The sequence below is a fragment of the Takifugu flavidus genome, chromosome 15, assembly GCF_003711565.1.
Source record: "Takifugu flavidus isolate HTHZ2018 chromosome 15, ASM371156v2, whole genome shotgun sequence".
In the NCBI taxonomy this organism is placed as follows: Eukaryota; Metazoa; Chordata; class Actinopteri; order Tetraodontiformes; family Tetraodontidae; genus Takifugu; species Takifugu flavidus.
In genome coordinates this window covers 9278010-9303599 of record NC_079534.1, presented here as the reverse complement: position 1 = coordinate 9303599, position 25590 = coordinate 9278010, and the positions used below count along the sequence as shown (strand labels likewise).

Here is a 25590-nt window from a genome sequence, read left to right as displayed (position 1 = left end):
GGGCAGGGATACAGCTCGATGGGTGGATACTATGGCCGAGATCAGTGTCACGCCTGTAAAGGGTATGGTCATTGGCAAAGGAACTGTCCATATCGCAACTATCCGGATGTACCAGGCGGTGTTCCAACATTCGGACCTGGCCCAAACCCTCCTTTCTTCCCCCAGTCTAACAGAGGAAACAGAGGAAGGGGAAGACCTCAATATCGTGCTCCAAATCCTGAGGTTGCTCCACAAGGCCAATTCCCAGCGGGAAACTGGCACTACGATGAGTGGCAGTGATGATGGGCCCAGGGGCCCCCGCGGACGAGGCACTGGCAGATCCCCTCGTCCGCATGACGGTGCAGGGAAGAGGACATTCTTTCTTGGTTGACTCAGGAGCCCGCTATTCCACTATCTCATGGAATTTAACACCGGAGCTGATTTCATCTGACACCGTCGAGCTTGTGGGGTTCTCAGGGAGACCGGAGAGACTGCCGTTTTCTGTGCCATTAGTGACTCGTTTTGCTGAACAGACTGTTGCACCCCTTTGTCATTTCACCACATTGCCCTATCAACCTGTTGGGACGAGATCTCCTGGTGAGGACAGGAGCAGCTATTCTGTGTGGAGACAAAGGTCTGGTGGTGCAATTTCCTAATGGAATGAAATTGAATTGCTGTATTCCACACCAAGGTGTGAAGGGACAGATGCTGATGAGTGTGACACCCTTTCCAGAACAAGGGGTGTGGGCGGACATTTATTGGGGAGAACTTGAGCCTGAGACCTCACCTGGTGTCGGGGTTGTGGCATTGTTTCAGAGCTGGAGGCCCTGGCTGTCGATGCTGAGTCCCTTTGCCCCGCCAGTTGATCCCTATCATGTCACTCTATTTTATGACCGTGAGAATAATGAGGTCTATCAGGATGCGTTTAGAGAAAAGTTACAAGGAAATTTTTGGATGATTACATCACCGTGTTTGTTCGTGGGGCCTGAGGGTGTGGCTGCGCAGGTTGACCTTACTGCTGAACAAAATGAGTGGTATGAGATGGCTGAGGAAGCGTGTCCCCACGTTACCCTTGCCATCCATGCTGAACATCAGGCAAAGGACCTTGGTCCTATGATAAAAAGGTTAATGAGTGTCACAGATTGGAGCTCTACTCAGATTCCTGGCCTGTTATATTCTCCTTTAGAAAAGAGTTACAAGATAATGCATACAACTACTAACTCAGTAATCTTACAACATCGACAGATTCAGAGGTTTCATGGGAGAGAAAAGACTGATCATCCGGACAGTGCACAAATTTTAAATTCACTTCCAGAAACTTTGTGGTCCTCTGGCCCGGCAGATGTGGGGTTGTGTTCTACTGTTGAGCCAGTGACATTCAGTGTCTCGGATTACAACCCTGTCTGGCAGAGTCAATATAAACACAGACCACCTGCTGAGGAAGGCATTCAGGAAACAATAGAAGGGCTGTTAATTTCTGGGGTTCTTGAGTATTCCACTTCAGCATGGAATACTCCGATTTTGCCAGTTGAGAAGCAGGAAAAAGGGAAATATAGGATGGCTCATGATTTGAGACGTATTAATTCTATCGTGACAACACCCACAGTGCCAGTTCCCAACCCATATACTGCAATATCAGCTTTGTCTCCTTCCCATAAATGGTTCACATGTATTGATCTGGCTAATGCATTTTTTTGTCTCCCACTTGACTCCGCTATGCGTGACATCTTTTCTTTCACATATAAAGGCAGACAATTACGATATACACGTTTACCACAGGGATTTATTTTATCCCCTGGTATTTTCAATCAGACATTACGGAAGTTGTTGAAGGACCTCACTCTACCAGAAGGGGTGGTCTTGATTCAATATGTTGATGACATTTTATTGGCGGCTACATCAGCTGAGTCTGGTGTGTGGGGCAACAGAGGCACTCCTTACGCATTTGTGGGAAAAGGGCTTTAAGGTCTCTAGAAAGAAGCTTCAGTGTTGTCGTCGCTCTGTGACGTTCTTGGGTGGTGGTGGTTTCTGCTCAGGGTACAGGTGTATCACCAGCTCATAAATCCTCTATCCTTGAACATCCTAAGCCAGAGACTGTAAAGGAAATGTTGTCATTTCTGGGTCTTGCGGGCTATAGTAGACACTTTATCCCTGCATACTCAGAAAAGACTACGCCCCTACGTGCAATGGTGAATGAACAGGGAATGCGTAATTTGACAGCTCGGTTGACATGGACAACTGAGGGAGAGAAAGCGTTCATTGCTCTTAAACAGGCACTCACGACATCTGCATGTTTTGCCATTCCGGAATATAAAGATACTTTCTTTTTGGATGTTTCTGAAGGAGAACATACAGTAAATGGTGTTCTCTTTCAGAAAAAAGGGGGTGAAAGGAAAGTATTAATGTATGCAAGTATAATGCTGGACCCCATTGAAAACAGGCACCCATCGTGTGTAAGGCATGTAGCAGGGGTAGCAAAACTTTTAAAAAAAACAGCACATTTAGTGATGGGTCACGCTCTGACAGTTCTTACAACACATAGTGTGGTATCACTGGTCAGGTCAGCAGCATTCACCATGACCTCACTTAGGCAGACCAGGATGGACAAGATTTTAACGGCACCACATATAACATACACACATGAAGGGATCAATATGGCAGATGGCATGGGAGAGGGTGAACCACACAGATGTGAAGAGAAAGTGAAGAAAGATGAAAAAATCAGAGTAGATCTTAAGACGGAGCCGTTAAAGGATCCAGATGAGATGAAATACTATTCACAGACGGCTGTTGTTTCAGACACCCACAAGAGGGTCTGAAAGCTGCCTATGCAATAGTTAGACAGTCAGAAGAAGGCTTTGAGGAAGTGGAAACAGGAAACCTAACAGGTAAAGAGTCAGCACAACTTGCAGAATTGAAGGCAGTTATTAGAGCATTAGAAATATCAAAGGGAAAGAGAGTGACCATCTATACAGATTCAGCATATGTAGTGGGAGCAATACACTTAGAACTTTGTCAATGGTTGCGGGCAGGTTTTAACACAGCATCAGGATCTCCTATAAAACATGAGGCAGAGATGAGGCAACTGACACAGGCACTCATGGAGCCAGCAGAGGTCGCAGTCGTAAAGTGCAAAGGTCACAGCAAAGAGAACTCTCTGGAGGGAGGAGGTAATGAGGCTGCAGATCAGGCAGCAAAGAAGGCAGCAGGTTATAAACCAAGTTACAATTTGTTGTTGGCAGAGAAAACAGTTCATGAAATTCTTCCAAGATACGATAGGGAAAGACTTAGTTGTGATCAAAAAGAAGCTTCTCCGCATGAAAAAACAGTTTGGAAGGAAAGGGGGGCTGTGAAAGTTGAAGGAATTTGGCGGGGCCCAGACGGCAGACCTGTTCTCCCGCCCGGTCTGTTAGATGCCGTTCTGGAAGAGGCCCACGGCCTGACACACTGCAGGAACCACAAATGATGCGGTATCTAACACATTGGTGGCATCCATTTTTGTCAGCCAGTGTAGAAAATTATATCAGAGAATGTTCAATATGCACACACTTTAATCTGAAATCAACAATTCGACCACACGAGGGCAAGTTTCCAATTGCCCCCATGACAGGGCCAGAAAATTATAGATTTCACTGACATGATAGACTGAGTCAATGGGTTCCGATACCTCTTGGTGGCAGTGGATGCATACACTGGCTGCCCAGAGGCGGTTCCCGTAAAAGAGATGCGCAAAAAGTGTTATTAAATTTTTGATTAATCCGATACATGGTTTCCCCAAACAAATTAGGTTTGAGAATAGAACTCATTTTAAGAAGAAGTAGAGAAGGCGTTAGGCGCAGGTAGAAAGAATGAATCAAACACTGAAGAGCAAAATTGGCAAGATATGTGCTCACAGTGGAATGAAATGGACACAGGCGCTTCCAATAGCCTTGATGTCAGTAAGAAGCTCTGTTAGCTCCCGAACAGGATTCACCCCCTTTGAGCTCGAGAGGGGTGTTCTCTTTCCGGGACCAGGAGCAGAAAATCCATAGACCAGCCCAGCACTTTTATGAAATATAAATCTTATTTTTTCAACTAAAAACGACTCTCTCAGTTTTCTCCCAACAGGCAATCTCTGTAACAACAGTCAGGAAGGATCCAGGAACTCAACACACAGCTGAATGGGTTCTTCTGAGAACCATCAAGTGAAAATGGCCAGAGCACAGGTGGACTGGTCCCTTTGAAGTTGTAGAGTGAACATCACATGTTAACCCTAACATACTAACATACTAACACTCTAACACATTAACCCTAACTCTGGTATCACTGGAATCAATGTACCCCAGCAGGTAATCCACAGAGAACGCTTGGACAGATTCGGAAACATCTACAGGAGACGGCACAATGATTACAGTTCTACTTTGGTGTGCGTTGTGGGGAGGATCTCAAGGCAACGTGGGAGACATCTGTCTGGGTTACACAGGGGTGATTCTTGATTACACTAAAGGGAGTGATACAACATTTCAGTTTGATTTATCATAGGTGGCTGTAGAGACCCTGGAATTTGGAGGAACATGGACACATGTATGATCCACTTTGTCAGCTCTTTTTCCAGTGGTCTCGAATAAGACATCTCCTCCTACATTTGTTTCAGTCAGATCCAATTTTACCTGCTTGTCACGAATGGGAAGAAGGTTGGTAGGTGACTTGCCTTCAACATGGTGTAAGTACATGGTAAATGTCACTACATGGAGTAACACTTCACACTTTCCAGTTCATCGAGCTGATTTGTTTTGGCACTGTGATCCGCACACTCTGATGCCAGCAATCCCACCCGACTGGTCAGGAACATGTACTCTGGTTCGTCTCCTACTCCCTATCACTCTATTAAGTTCAAAGGGGGAGCAGGTGCTACCTCCAATTAGATATAGGAGAGGAACATCATTTGATCTCACACAGGGATCCCCAACATATATTGATTCAATTGGAATTCCAAGGGGAGCCCTGATGAATATAAATTAGTGGACCAGGTATCAGCTGGATTTGAAAATTTACCTTTAATCTCTGCACTGTTTCCTATAACTCCAAATAAGAATGTGGATAGAATCAATTATGTTCATTATAATGTGCAGCGATTGGCGAATCTCATCAGAGATGCAGTGGCTGGCTTGTCAGAACAGGTTGCAGCCACTTCTTTGATGACTGTGCAAAATAGAATGGCACTTGATATGCTTTTAGCAGAAAAAGGAGGGGTTTGTGCTATGTTTGGAGATCAATGTTGTACATTCATTCCTAATAATACAGCTCCAGATGGTTCTATGACCCGGGCACTGGAAGGTTTGCGGACATTGTCAGACGAAATGAAGGAGCATTCTGGTGTAACTAATCCACTAGAGAAATGGATGGATAGAATGTTTGGTAAATGGAAAGTGATCATTGTATCTGTTTTGATGTCATTAATTTCTGCAACTGCCGGCTTAATTTTGTGTGGTTGTTGCTGTATTCCTTGTATTCGTTCTCTATGTAATCGTATAATCGTAACTGCAATTGAAGGAAAGCAACCTCCTCCTTACCAGATGGCTCAAATTCGAAGGGAAACCATTCCCTTGATGGGAGTAAGTGATGGAGAGATTTAAGGGAATTGACAATAATTTGGTAGTATTGGCCTAGTTTAGGCTAGGCCAAAAGGGGGACTGAAGAGAAATATTTTATCTTGTTAGCATCTTTTATCCTATTAGCATGTGTTATACTATATGTTTGGTTTTATGTTACAGTTAGTTTAGAAGTTAGGAATACTATATACTCTTTAGTTGGAATACACATAAGCAAGTCAGTTGACCCTTCCTTGACCTGAAGACTGGTCAGACAGTTGGAGCCAGCCAGACAGGAAAGGGTAGATCCCCATCGTAAAACATGACAACGTAGTTTACTGGTGTTGATAAGTTCCTTGGCAGGAATATGACTTCGGACCTGGCCATCTGGAGAAGATAATGGACAAGAAGGACCACACCAACACCAAAGGAGGCTGGAAGAAGAAGATGGGGTCATCCAAGAAGAAGGACTGGATTGGACTGAATTAGCATCAATAATTTACATATATCTTTCTATATAAGACTGGGTCAAGGGATAGTTAGGTCGTCAGACTTCATGCCCTGACAATTGACTTTGTTGTTGCTAGGGTTATGAACTGGCCCAGAGCTCTGTAATATTTGTATCTTGAATTGATTCTGTTTGCTAAATACATCTGTTTGCTAAATACATCTGTTTGCTAAATACATTTTGAAATTGACATTTGTTTACTTGAAGTCTTCATTTAAAGAACACGCGGATTGGCAGTGACACACGAGAGGTACTGCGATCCAACAAGACCTATGTAGGCTTTAGTATTAATGTATTTAGGCAAAGACACATTATTATTTACAACTGGCACTATTGACACAGCCTTATCCACACACTGTAAAGGATTTCAGCTTGGATTTGAAAATATTTCAGAGGCAGATATACAGGTGAACAAAGAACTGGGTGAGTATAAAACATTCTGGGCACCATACTGAAATTCTTTTTTTAAATTATTGTATCTATTACATGTGTGTATACTGTTTATGTTTAGATTTGATATTTGTTCATTCATTTAACAGAATGGTAAAATCAAGATAAAATAAAACATTGTATTCCATCTCCTTCCCCCATGTACCTTGATTTTTTTAAATTGTAACATTATTTTTCCATAACACAACTAATAAATTTAGAACAGCTTTTCTAAGTACTGGTAATCAGTTTTATTATGTATTTTGTCTGCACTTGAGTGAATGTGACTTTATAATCAATTTCTTTTGTTGTATTTTTTTTAATAGAATTCTCTATGTAAGTTTCTTTATTTGAGATTATCCTTCAGCAGAAATGATCTCACTGATCATTGTCACAGGTAGTTATTTATGACCTTAAATTTAAATGTGGAACCAGCTCCTTGTCCAGGTACGGGAAGCTGACTCTATCTCTACGTTTAAGATTAGACTTAAAATCTTCCTAGTTGTGGTTCGGTTTTCTGGTTGTCACTCAGACTTCTCACCTCCCCCTCTACCTGAAGGAGCGGCATTTAGCGGGCCGATCTCCTCTGGCGCACCTGCAACTCGTTCCGCCTAAATTGGCTACTACTTAAGCTCTCTCCTCTTTGTCTCCAGTGCTGGATTGTTGCTCATGCTTCAGTACCTAGCGTCAGCTCCCAGAGATCACCAGCCCGTCGCCTCGCTTATTCTCTTGAGTAGTAAGTTTTTCCAGTGCCTAGTCACTGCCTTCAGTTGTACTTTTCCTCGATGTTTTTTTTCCCCATTTTATGGTGATTTTTCGTTCGCTTTTCTATTTCTACTTTCTTAGAGTTTTGTTGTTACTTGGTTTGATCGTTTGGATTTTTGTCAATAAAGAACCTTTTGTTTGGCACTCTGCATCTGGGTCCTGACCTCCTTAACTCGCATGTAACAGAACAATCCGGCCAGCATGGACCCAGGAGAGTCGGACCTTTTGAAGCAAACACTTTCCGCGCAAGCGGCACGAGTTAACCAGGTGGAGTCGGCTCTGCGCCAAATGTCGGAGTACATGCAGCGAATCACGGCCGTCATCTTCCAACTCAGCAGACAGCTGGCGGCTCTGGATGAATGACTTACCTGCTCCCCAAACACCGCCGAGTCACGTCCAGCCGACAGCCTGCCGACCAACCCAGCTCTACAGCACAAGAGCCCTATATCCCCATACCAGGCAGGTACTCAGGAGATTTAGGGACATGCTCCCAGTTTCTGCACCAGTGCCAGTTAGTGTTTACTCAGCAACCTCTCACTTATTCCACCCCTCAAGCTAAAGTAGCCTTCATTATGAGTTTACTCACCGGACAGGCCGCCGCCTGGTCTGTAGCTATCTCCCCACAACACCAGGAGCTAATGAATGATTACACTAGATTCATAGAGGAGATGAAATTGGTTTTTGATCACCTGTAAAAGGGAAGGCAGGCTGTAAACCAACTGCTAGACCTACAACAAGGTATTTTTTCTGCTTCCGATTACGCCGTAAATTTCCACATTTTAGTGGCGGAGAGTGGGTGGGGAGATTCAGCTTTGCAGGCCATATTTCTCAAAGGGTTGGCAGAGGAGTTAAATGATGAATTAGCGGTTCGTGATAAGTGCAATTCTCTCAACTCCCTCATTGACTTAGCCATCTGCATAGACAATCGGATCAGGGAAAGAGCTAGGGAGCGTCAGGGGATGAAGAGGGGGCGGCTCTGCACCAGCACCTAGCTCTATTCACCTGACTCCACCTCGAGATCTCCTGAAGCCACCCACTCCACCCAGGAGCAACATCCGCCACCAACCGGTGAACCCAAGCAGTTAGGAAGGACACGCCTTATGCCAGCGGAGAGACAACGCCGGATGCGGGACCTCTACTGTGGTCAGCGGGGACACTTTGTTTCCCGTTGTCCTGAGGTGCCCAAAAGGTGGGGCTCCCCATTAGTCGGAGGAACGGTGGTGAGCCGTATCTCTTCCCCCTCAGCTTCAAGGGTCCAAGTTCCAGGGACGATCTATGACCATGAGCACTCGGTCCCCATTGAAGTGCTGGTAGACTCCGGTGCAGACGACAATTTCATTGACTCGGACTTTGTTAAATCTCACGACATTCCCACTTATGAACTAGCAACTCCAAAAGATGTACACTCGGACGGTAAACTAATAGAATGGGTAACACACAAAACGGAACCCCTGAAACTAATTCTCTCCGGGAACCACCACGAACACCTGGATCTGTACGTCATCACCACTTCTCTGAACTCCGTCATTCTGGGTATCCCCTGGCTCAAGCTCCACAACCCTCACATCGATTTGTCCACTGCAACCATCCGCAACTGGAGTAACCACTGCCACGCTCATTGCCTCAAATCAGCTCTGCCAGCCAGGTTCACAGACCCATCTTATACAGTTGATCACAGCATCCTGTTACAGAGACTGGAACATATGATTGGAATTAAAGGGACAGCACTAGACTGGTTAAGATCATATTTATCTGATGGATACAAGTTTGCTCAAGTCCATGGTGTTCCCTCCTCATACAGTAGGGTTAGCAATGGGGTTCCTCAAGGTTCTGTACTTGGACCAATCCTCTTCACCTTGTACATGCTTCCCTTAGGGAACATTATTCGGCAGTATGGGATAAATTTTCATTGTTATGCGGATGACACTCAGCTTTATTTATCCATGAAACCAGAGGAGACAGAAGTTAGTGAAGATCCAGACCTGTCTTAAAGACAAAGTCCTGGATGTCTTCAAATTTCCTCCTCCTTAACTCAGAAAAAACTGAGGTCATGGTGTTTGGTCCTGAACCTCTCAGGGATAGATTAGATCATATGATCACTCTAGATGGTATCTCATTAACATCTAGTCTCTGTGAGGAATCTAGGAGTAACTTTTGATCAAAATCTCTCGTTCAACTCACACATTAAATTAGTCTCTAGAAGTGCCTTTTTTCACCTGAGGAACATCACAAAGATTAGAGGCTAATGATGCGGCATGATGCTGAAAAGTTAATTAATGCTTTTGTTACTTCCAGGCTGGACTATTGTAGTTCTTTATTATCAGGGTGTCCAAACAACTCTTTAATAAGCCTCCAGTTGATCCAAAATGCTGCAGCCAGAGTTCTGACAGGTATTGACAAAAGAGTTCACATAACTCCTGTAATGGCGTCGCTTCATTGGCTGTCCGTTAAATTTAGAATAATTTTTAAAACCCTTCTTTTGACCTACAAGGTCCTCAGAGGCCTAGCTCCATCCTACCTGGAGGAGCTAGTGATACCTTATCAGCCCAATAGACCGCTCTGCTCTCAGAATGCTGGTCTACTTGTGGTTCCCAGAGTTTCTAGGAGTAGAATGGGGGGCCAAGCATTTAGCTACCAGGACCCCCTGCTATGGAACCAGCACCTGTCCAGGTACGGGAGGCTGACTCCATTGCTACTTTTAAGATCAGACTTAAAACCTACCTCTTATTGTTGCTTATTGTTGTTAATTCTGTAGTTCCAGTTACTATCATAGATAGACAAATTATCATACTTAGGGGGTCGTCTAATCGTTAGGTCACATCTTAGCTATGCTGTTATAGGCCAAAGCTGCCGGGATCAGGAAACATGATCACCTGACAGGCCTCTGTCACCCCACTGGGTCATGGTTTCCTCTCCTCTCCTTTCCTCTCCTTTCCTCCTCCTCATCAAGCAGACTAGTTATGATGATTCCTGTGTAGTTTTTCTGCTTCCCCCCCCTCCCCTCTCTATTTATTTACAGGTATCGCCGCCTTCGGAGCTGCATGACGACCTCCGGCCCCGCTGACCCGTATAGTGTATTTTTGTGTGTATTTCTGTGCTCTGTGCCTCTCCTCTCCTCTCCTCTCCTCTCTCTTTACCCAGCCGGCCATCAGCAGGAGGGTCCCCCTACATGAGCCTGGTCCTGCTCAAGGTTTCTTCCTGTTAAAGGGGAGTTTTTCCTTGCCACTGTTGCTTGTCTGGGGTTAGGCCCTGGGATTCTGGAAAGCGCCTTGAAACAATTTTGATTGTATAAGACGCTATATAAATAAAGATTGATTTGATTTGATCTTCAGCACCTGTGGAGATTAATTTGACGAACGTTCCGACTGACTACCAGGACCTGCAACAGGTGTTCAGTAAAGCCTCCGCCTCCTCATTACCTCCCCACAGACCTTACAACTGCGCCATAGACTTGCTTCCCGGCGCCACTCTCCCCACCAAAAGACTTTTTCAACTGGCCAAGCTGGAGCGGGAGGCCATGGAAAAATACATTATACCAATACAAGTCAGTGGCAGCTGGTCTCATTCGTCCCTCCTCGTCTCCCGTAGGGGCAGGTTTCTTCTTTGTGGAGAAGAAAGACAATTCCTTGTGCCCATGTATTGACTATACAGGACTGAACGAAATCACCGTAAAAAACAAGTACTCTCTCCCTCTGATTGACTCGGCCTTCAGCCCACTACACACAGCCATGGTGTTTTCCAAATTAGACTTGAGGAATGGCTACCACCTCATCAGAATCAGAAAGGGGGGTGAGTAGAAAACAGCATTCAACACCCCATTAGGCCCCATTTTGAATATTTGGTGATGCCCTTTGGGTTAACTAATGCTCCTGCCGTGTTTCAGTGTTTGGTCAACGACGTACTGCGGAACTTGCTTAATAAGTTTGTTTTTGTCTACTTGGACGATATACTTTTTTTTTCCAGTTCAATGGAGGAACATGTTGGACACGTACGAGAAGTGTTGAAGAGTTTACAAGAAAACAAGTTGTACGCAAAAGCAGAAAAGTGTGAATTCCATGTATCACCTGTTAGTTTTCTGGGTTTCGTGGTTGAAGGGACAGCTTCGCGCAGATCTCTCCAAAGTGGCAGCGGTTGAGGACTGGCCCGTTCCCACTACTCTTAAGCAGCTTCAGCGTTTTCTAGGCTTTGCCAACTTTTATCGAAGATTCATACAGAACTACAGCCACCTGGCAGTCCCACTCACGTGTCTCATGTCCCCCAAACCCACTTTTGTCTGGTCTCCGGTTGAACAACAGACTTTCAAAAAATTAAACATTTTTGTCAATGCCCCTGTCCTTGTGCACCCAGATCCTGAGCGGCAGTTTGTGGTCGAGGTTGATGCCTCGGACTCCGGGGTTGGGGCTGTCCTTTCCCAGAGCCATCCCACCGACAACAAGCTTCACCCCTGCGCCTTCTTCTCGCACACTCTCTCTCCAGCGGAATCAAACTATGATGTGGGGAACCGGGAACTCCTAGTGGTGGTCCAGGCTCTGCAGGAGTGGAGGCACCGGCTGGAGGGAGGGACCCAACCTTTCATCGTGTGGGCGGACTACAAAAATCTCGCCTACCTACGCACCACTCGTCGCCTGAACTCAAGACAGGCCCACTGGGCCTTGTTCCTAGGCAGGTTCCGCTTTACCATCACCTACCGCTCTGGCTCACGGAACACGAAGCCAGATGCACTCTCCCGCCAGTTCTCCTTGGAGGAGAGGGAGCCCTCCAAGGAGACCATCCTAGATCCGGAGTGTGTGCTGGGCGAGGTCCACTGGTGGGCGGAAGTTCAGGAAGCTCTCCAGGGACAGATGGTCCCAGATGGGCCCTTATCCAGAAGCGCTTCTGGTGGCCATCCATGGCTGCGGACGTCCGGACCTTTGCAAGTCCTCAAACAGACTTCCCCCAGGACTCCTGCAGTCTTTACCCATCCCCCCTCGTCCCTGGTCTCACATCGCTTTGGACTTCGTTACCGGTCTGCCCCCCTCTGAAGGTAACGATACCATACTGACTGTGGTTGATCGCTTCTCCAAGGCAGTACATTTTGTTCCCCTCCCTAAACTCCCCACGGCCTTGGAAATGGCAGACCTTCTGGTACAGCATGTCTTCAGACTACATGGAATCCCTCAGGATATCGTGTCAGACCGCGGACCCCAGTTCACCTCGCAGGTGTGGAAGGTGTGCTGCCGGGCCCTGGGAACCACCTCCAGTCTCACTTCACGTTACTATCCTCAGTCCAATGGGCAGACTGAACGAGCAAATCAGAGCTTGGCGTCCTCTCTGCACTGTGTGGCCTCCCGCCTCCCGGGCCTCACAACTACCCTGGGTAGAATACCCCCACAACTCCGTCATCAGCTCAGCTACCGGCCTGTCTCTGTTTATGATTAACCATGGTTACCAACCTCCATTGTTCCCGAGCCAAGAATCCGACGCGGCGGTACCCTCTGTCCGCGTCCAGTTCTGCCGGACCCGAACCGCACTGGGAAGGACGGCGGAGCGCAACTGACGGCTGGCGGACCGCTGCCGAGCATCTTCACCCAACTACCAGGTGGGCCAGCAAGTGTGGCTCTCATCCCGTGACCTTCCCCTCCAGATGGAGTCCAGAAAACTCGCCCCCAGGTATATTGGGCCCTATTCCGTGGAAAAATTCATTAATCCCAGTGCGGTTCATCTCCACCTCCCAGCCTCCCTGAACGTCCATCCAGTGTTCCACACCTCCCTCCTCAAACCTGTTACTGAAAGCTCCCACCAGTCTCCTGTGCCACCACCCCCTTCCCCACGTCTCATCGAAGGCCATCCGGCCTACACGGTCAACAGGATTCTGGATGTACACAGGGGGAGGAGGGGTTTCCAGTACTTGGTCGACTGGGAGGGGTACGGCCCAGAGGAGCGCTCCTGGATTGGGCACTCCCTCATCCTCGAACTGCAACTGCTGCGGGACTTTTATCTAAGGTTCCGATGTAAGCCAGGTAGGACGCCAGGAGACGTCCATTGGGGGAGGTTCTGTTGTGGTTTGGTTTTCTGGTTGTCACTCAGACTTCTCACCTCCCCCTCTACCTGCAGGAGCGGCATTTAGGACAGGCTGATCTCCGAGAGCGCTGAGCCTCTGGCACACCTGCAGCTCATTCCGCCTAAATTGGCTACTACTTAAGCTCTCCCCTCTTTGTCTCTGCTGCCTGATTGTTGCTCATGCCTCAGTACCTAGCTCCAGCTCCCAGAGATCACCAGCCATTTGCCTAGCTTATTCTCTCGAGTAGTACGTTTTTTCAGTGCCTAGTCACGGCCTTCAGTTGTACTTTTCCTCGACTGTTTTTTCCCATTTTATGGTGATTTTTTTGTTCGCTTTTCTGTTGATACTTTCTTAGAGTTTTGTTGTTACTTGGTTCGATTGTTTGGATTTTTGTCAATAAAGAACCTTTTGTTTTGCACTCTGCATCTGGGTCCTGGCCTCCTTAACTCGCACGTAACATTTCTCTTTGAAAAAGCTTATTGTCAGTAATGCTGTAGTTCGTTATTATCCTATAGATTCAGATTCAGGTCCTTTATTGTCCCACACGGGGAAATTTACAGTGCAACAACAGCAGAGCACGCAGAGAAAAATAAGAAAATTGAATAGAATAGAATCTGGAACATACAAAGAGGATGTATATTTACAATAATCCAGGTTAATTATCATACAGTATATAGAGGTTCATCTAATTCTTAGGTTAACATCTTAGTTATGCTGCTATAGGCCGAGGCTGCCGGGGTCCAGAAACATGATCACCTGACAGGCCTCTGTCACCCCACTGGGTCATGGCTCCCCCCCCTCCTCGTAGATCAATGATGATATTATTTCTTGTGTAGTTTCTCTGCTTCCCCATCCCCCTGTATCCATCTACAGGTATAGCCACATTTATAGCTGTATGCTGGCGTGCCAACCCTGCTGACCCACTCTACTCTTATACCAGCAGCTTTTATATTAATGTATCTCTATTATCTCTGCCTATTTTCTCCTCTACCTGTCCTCCCCCTTTTCCTCTCATTCTACCCAGCTGGCCATCAGCAGGAGGATCCCCCTATATGAGCCTGGTCCTGCTCAAGGTTTCTTCCTGTTAAAGGGGAGCTTTTCCTTGCCACTGTTGCTTGTTGGGGGTCAGGCCCTAGGATTCTGTAAAGCATCTAGAAACAATTTTGATTGTAACAGATGCTATAGAAATAAATATTGATTGATTGATATCAAGATGATCTGCTGGATGACCTCTCTACAGAGTCTTTCATAAATGGTTGGAGATGTTCATTGCTAAATGTGGTACAGTCTGACAAATTAAATCTGATCAAGGAACGAACTTTGTTGGTGCAAAAAATACATTCTGCGAAGCCTTAAAGGAACTTGATGTCAACAGACTGGCTGTTTTTCTTGCTGAAAATCAATGTCATTTCACCATGAATGTCCTACATGCAAGTCATGCAGTTGGAGTATGGGAAAGACAAATTCATACAGTTAGAAATGTTGTCAGCCAAACTCTTTCCCTTTCATCAGGAAGATTAGACAATGCTTCCTTGAGAACATTCCTTTATGAGGCAATGGCAATAGTGAATGGTGGCCCATTGACTGTTGAGAATTTAAATGACCCAAACAGCTTAGAACCACTAACCCCACACCACCTACTATGAAGTCAGCCATTGCTGTTCCACCACCTGCCATGTTCATAAGGGTGAATCTGTATGCCCAAAAAAGGTGGTGTTGCATCCTTGTGGAGCAGTTTTGAAGCCGATGGTACAAAGAATATCCTCTCAACTTAGCTGTTAGGCAACGCTGGCATGATCCAAAAAGAAATTTGAAAGTTGGTGATACTGTGTTAGAAAAGAGTGACAAACAACCTAGAAATGAGTGACAGTTAGGTCAGGTAAGAGAGGCAGCTGTTGGGAGTAATGGACTCGTCAGAAGGGTCAGACTACACATGGGTGATCGTAGTCTAGGAAATGAGGGTCGGTGCTGTAACAAGGTTGTTGTAATAGAGCGCTGAGTTCAAAAGATTGTACCACTATTACAGAGATCCTAAAACGTCACTTTCAGGCATCCTCTGTTCTAATAAATGAATTTCTGTTTTCTCCAATCCTGTTCTTAACCTAAGTTCTTCTTCCGTTTTTTCCTTCACAGCAATGTGGAGCTAAACCTAAATCTGGTCTGCCATATCTATTCCTTCAAGTGTGTATATAACGTGTGGCTGGGTTAAGATTACTTTGATAATTGTCTTATCTGCCTGAAGTCAAAGTAAAAGCTGCCAATGACACAAATGCAAACACGCTATGTGATGTTGTGACCATCAAAGGGTGATGCATGACCACATTAGCTGTTTTGTATCACTTTCACTAATGCTGCTGCATATCTGTCACATGGAGGTGCTTTCTGCTCTAATCCATCCAACAGTACACTGACATATGAGTTGAAACAGAGCAACTCGGCAAAACCCTGCGTGAATCAATAAAAGACACAGACACAAGGGTAACCTTGCAAGGGAGAATGAGCAGCAGTTAACTCTGGAACACCCTCCGTGGTTCTGCTGCTCCACTGCAAACCTCCTCCGTTTATTCACATCAGCTTGTTATCACTTTGTGGTATTTCTTCCACTCCCTAGACCAGGGGTGGGGAACCCCCGGCCTCTGGGCCGTATACAGCCCGCGAGATTATTTCTACCGGCCCGCAACGCAATAAGATTTTTATATTTTATATGTGCACTTATACAGTTGGACCGTTCGCTAAACTCCGCGAGCTGCGAATAGCAGCGGTAGCGTATTTTTGCCTTTCGTATCCTGAAATTTCTTTCGTAACAAGAGGAAATATTTTCCCGTTTTCTGAGATAAAACAGACGGTTATGTCAGGGTCAGTGAACACAGTATGTGATGTACGTAGTGGGCTGGACTGATTGACACGGACAAAAAATTGATGCATCATGGCAACTGTCAAGAAAAGGAAGGTGGGTGCAGAATGCCGTGTATTCCAGGAGAAATGGACAAATGATTTTTTTCTTTGTTGAAGTAAAAGGCAAGCCAGTGTGCCTAGTTTGTGGCGAGGTGCTGGCAGTGATGAAAAAGGCAAATCTCGAGCGCCATTACAGCTCAAAACATGCTAAACTCGACGAGCTGAAAGGACAGATGCGTTTGGATAAAATTAACGCTCTTCGTCGGAGTTTGGAGGCTCAACAAGCAGCTTTCACACGACCATGTACCGACAGAGAGAATATTACGCGTGCAAGTATTGTGGTGAGTGAATTAATAGCCACGAAGCTGAAACCTCACGCCGAAAGAGAGTTCGTGAAGGAGTGCCTCATAGCCGCCGCTGAGGTGCTCGCGCCGGACAAAGTAAAATTGTTTCAAAGCGTGATTTTTTTTTTCGTGAATAACTGAAATAACTGAACTAAGACATATTGTTATGATTCCAGTGGCTAACGGTATGTTTTTATGGTCAAGGAATCTAAATATGTAGTCAAAGTATATGTGGGACTAATATTTATGGTGGAAATCACAATATGCCAGGAATTGTTGCGCTTGGCGGAGGTCTGCGCTCTCCGAGTGCTTTCTAGTTGTTATTATTATTGTCTTTATCTTTCTTTCTTTTCATTTCTTTTCTTAATTATCTTGTTGTATTGCACTTTTTGTGAGTAGAGGCCTCGAACAGGCCCTTACGGGTCTCTTGCCTCAACTCTGCACCTCTTTTTTTTTATTGTTTTATATGATCATGTAAACATATTTTACTTGTTTGTCATTTTATTCTATTTTTTTGGTGATTTTATATGCATGTGTGCTAAATAAATAATTCAAATGCAGCAATCATGAGACTTAGTAACAGTGGTTATAGACTTTTTTTTCGTCTTTTTTTGCATCCCTAGGTATGTGTTCATAATAGTATGGCCCTCGGAGGACTTTATAAAAATTGAAATGGCCCTCGATATGAAAAAGGTTCCCCGCCCCTGCCCTAGACACTCTCAAGGTTTCAGATAAGCAGTCTCACAGTAAATCTGGTATTCTGGACAAATGTATTAAATCAGGAAAGTTGTGAGAAGCAGAGTGAGCAACACTCTGTTTCTTCTTCATCTGCTTAGGTGCTAAACATACAAATGCATTTAATTGATAATAATAGAATAATTATACACATACAACAAGACTTTCCTCTTCCCCTCTTGTTTCTGATACAGCACTGCAGCCACAGTTTTAGGCTTTTCAGAAACGTCCAAATAAAATGGTGAGTCATAATCAGGAATGGCTAATGCTGCAGTTCTACTAAGAGTTTGCTTCAGTGTTACAAAAGCTTCTTCCTAAACTGGCGAGCACTCCAACTTTTCTGTAAGATTCAAATGGCCCTGTTGTTTAATTAAATCATGTAAGGGAGATTTTTTCCCCCAGCATAATCTGGCATAAAATTATGTGAAAAGTTTGTCAGGCCTAAAAATGCTGGCATGTTGCTGACTGTGGATGACTTAGAATTGCTTCTATTTGTATAGCAGTAAGCATGGTGCCATAAGATGAGATATGCTGTGCTAAACAAACAACCTGTTTCCTTGCCAACTGTAATTTAGAATCCTGCATCTACTATTAGATGTAACAACTTCCTGGATGCATCTAGACATGCGTCATGGGTGGGAGCCACCAACAACAAATCTTCAACATATCGAACCAACAAAACACCTTCTGTAAACTGCAACGACTGCAATAGTTGAAGAAGTATGGCAGACATGCCCAAAGGCCGGCCCCCGGGCCAAATATGGCCTGTGTCTACATTTTCCACAGGCCTGAAGCATTCTGTCATAAAATCAATAATAGTGGCCCACCAGCACATTTTAACCTCAGAAAACAATACACACAAAAAAGCAATTCTATATTTCACCACAGCATAGCAGCAGACCTACAACTGCACTTTCAACGCGAGCCGTGTGTGAACTTTGACTCCTGTAGGCCAGTTCTAAAATGGCAACTGGAACGAAAAAGAGGAAAGTCGACAACGAGGGCCACCGTTTCAAGGACAGGTGGAAATCGGGTGGAATCAGGTGGAAAGTACTTTTTCACTGACATATGAAACAACTTTGTCTGCCTAATTTGCCAAGAGAGGGTGAATTTATTAAAGACTGCGTGATGAAAATTGTGGAGAAACTCTGTCCTGAGAAAAAGCAAGAGTTACGGACAGCACACCTGCCATAGTAGGTGAAAAGTGGGATATCAACGCTCGTCTGCAAAAAAGTCAGTGAAGAAGGAGGCAAAGCTATAAAGCTCCACTGTATTATTCACCAACAAGTTTTGTTTGCCAAACATCTGAAATATGATCTTGGCTCCAGAGCCCTGTGCCACCGCCAGTTTAAACAGTTTCTACTGGACATCCACACTGAATATGGATTGTACTCCCTCAGAAAGGAAATCGGACAATTCTTGTCACAAAAGAGACAACAGATGTCGGAACTCTTTGATAATGTTTGGCTGGCTGATTTTGGATTTTAATTGACATAACACGACATCTGAACACGCTGGACACGAGCCTTCAGGGGCAAAATTAAGTGGTAAGACAACTGTATTCCTACATTAAAGCTTTTGGGACAAAGCTTCTACTTGTCCAAAGGCACCTGTCACAAACGCAGCCCAATACCACACATTTCCCATCACTGCAGGAAATGATGACCAGTTTTCCAGAAAACAATATCTGTGCGCAAATGAGGAGGTATGCTGAAAACATCTAATCTCTGACTGAGGAATTTTAACAGCATTCCAGGGATTTTGCAGCTATTGAAAAGGAGATCGCACTTTTTTCCCTCCCCCTTTTCCATGGATCCTAAGGATGTTCCAGGCTACCTGCAGCTGGAGCTCATTGAGCTGCAGTGTGACGCGGAGTGTCACAATCACTACCAACAACTGCCTCCCATCAACCGCCAGCTAGACAAAGACAGGTTCCAAGATATTCGAACATTTGCTAAGAAAATGATGAGCTTGTTTCGCTCAACATACTTGTGCGAGAAGACTTTCTCAATTATGAACATTAACAAGCACTGCGTGAGGACAAGACTTAGTGACTCTCACCGGCGTGACATCCTGTACATCAAAACCACTGTTTTTGAGCCAGACCTGGCCTGTTTACTACAGTCAAAACACCAATGTTACCCATCTCATTAATGCAGGTTTTTTTTAAAAAAAATATTCTGAGGAAAAAATTCCAAAGTCTGTGCGAATTGATTTTTTTTTGGTGATCAGACCACAGTTGTGTCAAATTTCTGTCATCTGATTTGACAGTATTATTCTCTGCCAAAATACACTGGGATGTGATTTGTTAAAACAAAATCAATTAATACATGTAATAAAAAATTCGGTCAACATACAATCGCATACAATCGTTTATTTGTATTTAATTTATTATTATTTAAACCTTTAACTATCCTATTAATGCAATTGACAACAGATTCTCATTTGCAATATCAACCTAGCTGCAGACAGCAAAGTGATATAGTTACATATTTACATGTTAATTTACAATGGTAACGTTTTGAAGCATGTCAGGCCGAAGGGTCGGCCCCTACACATTTCCATCTGACCAAATCTGGCCCTTTGTAAAAAGTTTGGACACCTCTAAATTATGGCATTATAGATACCGGGAGTTAAAGAAAATCCTTGTGGCATCCTATTGTAGGTGTATTGCCGATTGTTGTATGTGAATGCAAAAACAGGTTGCAGTTCAGGGGCCACAGGCAAACGGAAAAAAGCATTAGCCAAATCAACCACTGTAAAATACTTATGTTTAGGTCTAAGCTCCGCTAAGGCAGTCATGGGATTCGGAACCAGCTTGGGCTGTTCCAAAAAAAAGTTATTAATAGCACATAGATAATGCTCCATTCTGAAAGACTTCCCATCTGCTTTTAAAACAGGAAGCAGGGGTATATTCCATGGGGAACATGTCAGTTTAATTACTCCTGCTGAGAGGACACCACCAATGGCATCTTTCAAGCCTTCTGTGGCCTCTGGTGAAACTTTGCACTGTGGCTTATATGCTGGTCGAGACTGATCCAATTGAAAAGTAAGAGGAGGAATTTTACATTCACCTACATAAAAAGGTCCTGTTGTCCACACATATGAGGGGAAGGGTGCAGTGTGGGGAGTCCAGTAGGGGAAAGTGTAAGCCCAGCTGTTCAATGAAGGGCTGCCACTGGCGATAGAGGTTGAGCGACCAGCACGGGTGGAGGGACTTAGTCAGGGGTGCTGAACTGTACACCCTCCCATATGTGACCTGCAATAATTTGGTTGCAAAAGGTCCTCCACTTGTGTGAATATGTCTCCTAAATTGTACGACTTGTAACGTTTCAGACTGAAGAGAATTATTGTATCTTGTTAGCATCTTTTATCTTGTTAGCATGTGTTATACTATATGTTTTTGTTTTCTGTTACAGTTAGTTTAGAAGTTAGGGATAGTATATAATCTTTAGTAGGAATAAACATAAGCAAGTCAGTTGACCCTTCCTTGACATGAATGTTGTTTAGACAGTTGGAGCCAGGAGGAGACAGTCAGACAGAAAAGTGGTAGACCCCCATCGTAAAACGTGACAGCATAGTTTACTGGTGTTGATAAAGTTCCTCGGCAGGAAAATGACCTCTGACCTGGCTATCTGGGAAGATAATGGAGAAGAAGGACCGCACCAACACCAAAGGAGGCTGGAAGAAGAAGATGAGGTCATCCAAGAAGAAGGACTGGATTGAACTGAATTAGCATCAATAATTTACATACGTGTTTCTATAAAAGACTGGGTCAAGGGATAGTTAGGTTGTCAGACTTCATGCCCTGACAATTGACTCTGTTGTTGGTAGGGTTATGAACTGGCCCAGAGCTCTGTAATATTTGTATCTTGAATTGATTCTATTTGCTAAATACATTTTGAAATTGGCATTTGTTTACTTGAAGTCTTCATTTAAAGAACACGCGGATTGGCAGTGACACACGAGAGGTATTGCAATCCAACAAGACCTCCACCCAACCTCCACCTGGGGCATATGAAGGCCTGTTACTTCTCCCTGCTTCTCACTGCTCATTTTACTTCTAGACCTGAGAACCATCGTCAACTCCTCTTACCCTGAAGCTGCAGATTGACTCCACAAACTGCTTCCTGCTTCATTCTAACATTTTTCTGTCCCATTCTTTCTCTCTTTCCCTGCACTTTGTAACTGTTGCTTTCTTCTCTCCCAACCTCTCTTCTCTTCCACATCTTACAGCCTTGCACATGCTCTCATTCATGGATCATCATTCCCAGTTTTTAGCACTCCATTTTTTATATTCAAAACTCCTTCAATTCTCAATGCGTGTGTCTGCATCGCATAAAGAAGGGATTTTTCAAGTGCAGACAAGTGTGGGATACAAATCTCCTACTATTTTTGTTCCTGGCCATCTCCCTTCTGTCTCTTTATGATGCGCGTTCTCTCCCTTCACGTTCTTGCGCTGCACGTTATTTTTATGCTTACATATCTCTAATTCAGACACAACAACAGCTTTAAGAGTGACTGCCATTGCCATTAACTCCTCATTTTCCTCTTCCTTTTTTCTCCAGTTAGTTTTACTCCACATTGTAGCCTTGTTTAATTCCTCTGTAGCTGTATCTCATTTTATCAACGCTGAATCTTGGCCAGTGTTCTTTTATAAAAGCTTTTAAAAGGCACATCAGTGGTCCCTGTTCCACTACCCTGCACCCATAAAATTACTCGTCCTCAGCATCCCTCACAGGTGGGACTTGTTAAGACCCCTGTGGTCCCAAGGTTGCCATGGCGCAACCTTTCCTAATGCAAATTCAAATCAGCTGGTCAGCGATCTCTGTCTTTTCCTTAGAACAGATTCCTGCACTCCTAAAATTCCCAAAAACAATTGCCACCATTTTCTCTGCTAAAACTGTACTTCCCATTACAACAACGGACACTCACTAGCAAGCGAATTATCAATTATTGCTTTTGGGGCTGTTTCTTACTCACCATGCGAAAACACCTCTACTGCTGCTGTAAACAGTATTTATGTGCTGCTGTAAACAGTATTTATGTCACCGCTCCCTCCACCCATTTCCCTCCTGCCCTTAGTAGTTTTCCACTCACCTGTCAGCTCAGCTGCATCTCATCCCAATTATCACAGCATATAAGCCTCTCCTGCACTCTACTCCTTGCCAGATTGTTCCTTCAGCTTTGATGCAAGACTTTCCAGCATAATTTTCCTGCCTGTCTTTGTTCTACCTGCCTCATCTGTTCCCCGGAAAACCTACCTGCTTTCTGTCTTCGACTCTGCCTCTGTGTCTCCAGCTATAATCGGCTTTGACTCTTCTGCCTGGCCTCGACTCATCTGCCGCTCGCCCTTCATCAGTACCTCTGCCTTGCTGCCCAGCTCTGGGCCCCTCCCCTTGGCCTTTACACCAAGAGTAAGCCCATTCCCTTCCCCTCATCCTAAACCCAGAGACTCCTTTCGGGCCACTGGTCTGAAGAAGAGACGGTTTCCTGAAATCGCAGATCACATCCGAGGTTGCTGTTATCAAATGAAGACTTTTCTAGTTGACCCTGAGCTCAAGTGTACTGCTATTTGGTCCATATCCAACCCGTCATAATTTAACTACTGTATTTTCACGACCATAAGGCGCACTAAAAAGTCTTAAGTTTTCTCCAAAATGGACAGGGCGCCTTATAATGTGGCGTGCCTTATGTGTGCACCGAGTCCCAAAATCTGTAAATGCTTTTCGGCTTTTGCAAAAGCCATTTTGGATTCATTTCAGTTCCAGAGGATGGTGTATGTGAGTACATTGCTAAAGACTTGCTAGAATGCATGTTTTAAGTTGGCATACTGGTGTCTGTGTAGATTCTCAATCATCCAGGTCACAGTTATCCAAGGTAGTTTTTTTGTCAACTGGACTGTATTTCTTCTCTTTGAAGCCTTCTATCCAGAACGCCTCTTCAGTTCTGAACTCGCTGAGGGCAGAGCTTGAAAATATAGCCCTTGTGGCTCATTAGGATGCTAATAATCTGGGTGGTCACCTGAGAGTCTTTGGTAGGGTCGTTCACCTAGTTTCAGTTGAGGTGTCTCCCCTTTGTCTGCTAGCTCACATGGTGAGTCACCAGGTCTCCTGAAATGGTGTGAATGTTTGGTTTGTTGTTGGAAGGAGTAGAGGACTGCATTGTATGTGGGTGATAGGAAATGCCTTTGCCCACCACCTCTGTTTAAGGATGGTTTTTCTAATTTGACATGGAGGGCTTCCTTGACCCCCCTCTCAAACCAGCGGTCTTCTTTGGCCAGTACCCATACTTGGCTGTCCTCAAAGGAGTGTCCGCTCTCCTTTTAAGTGTAAGTGGACTGCTGAGTCCTGACCTGAAGAGGTGGCACGTGTGTGTTGTGCCATTCTTCTGTGGAGAGGTTGTTCTGTTTCACCAATGTACAGTTCCTTGCATTCCTCCTGGCACTGTACAGCATAAACATTACATTGTTTGTGTCTTGTCCTTTGGGTGTACCAGCCTCTGTCTGAGAGTGTTACTTGGTTTAAATTGCACTGGTATGTCGAGGATCCTCCTAAATTTCTCAGAGACCCCATGCAGATAGGGGATCAAAACGCTGTGGCGTTTTTCTCTCCTCCTCTTTTTTGCTGGGGTCTTGTTTTTTTGAGGTCTTGGTGAAGGCTCAGTCTGGGTAACTCCATGTGAGAGTTTCAGCACAGCAATGCTTAACATTATTGGCAAGACTGTCAGGTTCCCAGTTTCTGGGACCTTTTTTTGCAGGGTTCCTCCTGCAGGGGGCGTGGTGGAGCCATGCCTCAGCCGCAGGTGGTGCCAGGGACTGGTGCACCTGCAGACACTCGGTAATCAAGCCACCTATTTATGGACTGTTCTCACGGTTGGCCAGCGTTGGCGTGTTTTGTCTGTTTCGGAATACCCCGGCTATACCCTCCTGGACTATCGTGAGACTTTTTCCTTCGTGGATAACATTTGAACCCGTTTATCGGATTATCGTTTGTCTTTTTTCTTTCGTGGACTGTTTTCGACCCCGTTCAGGATTTTTTGTCGTAAGTTTTCATTTCCTGTTTTGGTTAAGAACTGAGTTGTGGTCTCCACGCCTTTTGAGTTGCACAACGTTCTATAAACTTAAATAAAGCTTCTCGGAAAACGATACGCCACTGTGTCCTGCCTGCTGTCGGGTCCTGATACAACCGCTCGTAACATTACACGCCAACCTACATGGATCCGGCGGACCAGGACGCAGTGCGCCGTACACTGGAGGCTCAGGGTAGGTTGCTGGGTCAACACGACCAGCTCTTTACCGACATCTGGACCTCTCTCCAGACTCTTAACGCCAGCGTGACGAACCTGCTCGCCTCGGGATGAGCGGAGCAGGCCCCGCCTCCAACCCCAGCGGAGGCGCCAAGAGTCGCGTCACAGCTGGTCACTGCTGCACCACGGGAGCCCCACGTTCCTATCCCGGAGCGGTATTCCGGAGAGGCAGGTGTGTGTGCCTCATTCTTGCTCCAGTGCTCGCTTGTTTTTGATCTCCAACCCCTCACATACCCCAGCGACAGGGCAAAAATTGCCTTCATGGTGAACCTACTCTCTGGGAGAGCGGCGCAATGGGCCACAGCCGTGTTGGAGAACCAGACCCCCGCGTCCTCTAGTTTTCCGGTTTTTATGGCAGAATTAAGACGTGTTTTTGACCATCTCGTTCAGAGCAGCGAAGCGTCCTCCCAGATTCTGTCCCTGCGCCAGGGTTCCAGCTCTGTTGCTGACTACTCGATTCGTTTCCGCATCCTTGCTGCCCGAAGCGGCTGGAACGACGTGGCGCTTCAGGGAGTTTTTACACAGGGGCTTTCCGACGATCTGAAAGATGAGTTAGCAGCGAGGGAGCAGCCGGAGACCTTGGAGGCGCTCATCGGTCTGGCTACTCGATTGGACAATCGACTTCGGGAGCGACGCCGGCAGAGGAGAGGATGAGCGAGCGGACGGTGAGAGCTTCAGGGAGGTTCTCCAGGCTGAGGGAGACCACCGGGGACTCGTCAGCCTTCGTCCCTGTCCCAGCTCCTGAGGCTTCAACCTGCGAGCCAATGCAGTTGGGTCGAACACATCTAACCCAGGCAGAACGTCGGTGCTGGCGCTCAGCTGGGTTGTGCGCCTATTGTGGCCACGCAGGCCACCTCCTTGACGACTGCCCGGTGCGGCCAAAAGATTAAGCTCGTCAACGCCGGCAGGAGTGTTGGCGAGCAGATCCTCCTCCTGCTCACCCCCCGTCCGTCTAACCCTCTCTGGCACGCTCTTTTGGGGGCAGGAGTCGGTGCCAACAACCTTCCTGGTGGATTC

The 25590-nt window shown here is 45.5% G+C and overlaps 1 protein-coding gene across 1 annotated transcript; it reads left to right on the top strand.

Annotated features, from left to right (window-relative positions):
- Positions 1-292: 292 nt before the first annotated feature.
- On the top strand, positions 293-25227 carry LOC130539013 (uncharacterized). The gene is given in 13 exon segments (XM_057057078.1): positions 293-1890; positions 1892-1999; positions 2001-2741; positions 2744-3272; positions 8497-8896; positions 10681-10835; positions 10903-11040; positions 11599-12129; positions 12275-12607; positions 12740-12829; positions 12966-13108; positions 19087-19299; positions 24964-25227. Coding segments are annotated over 13 exon segments (4896 nt in total). The 5' UTR covers positions 293-639.
- The last annotated feature ends 363 nt before the right edge of the window (positions 25228-25590 follow it).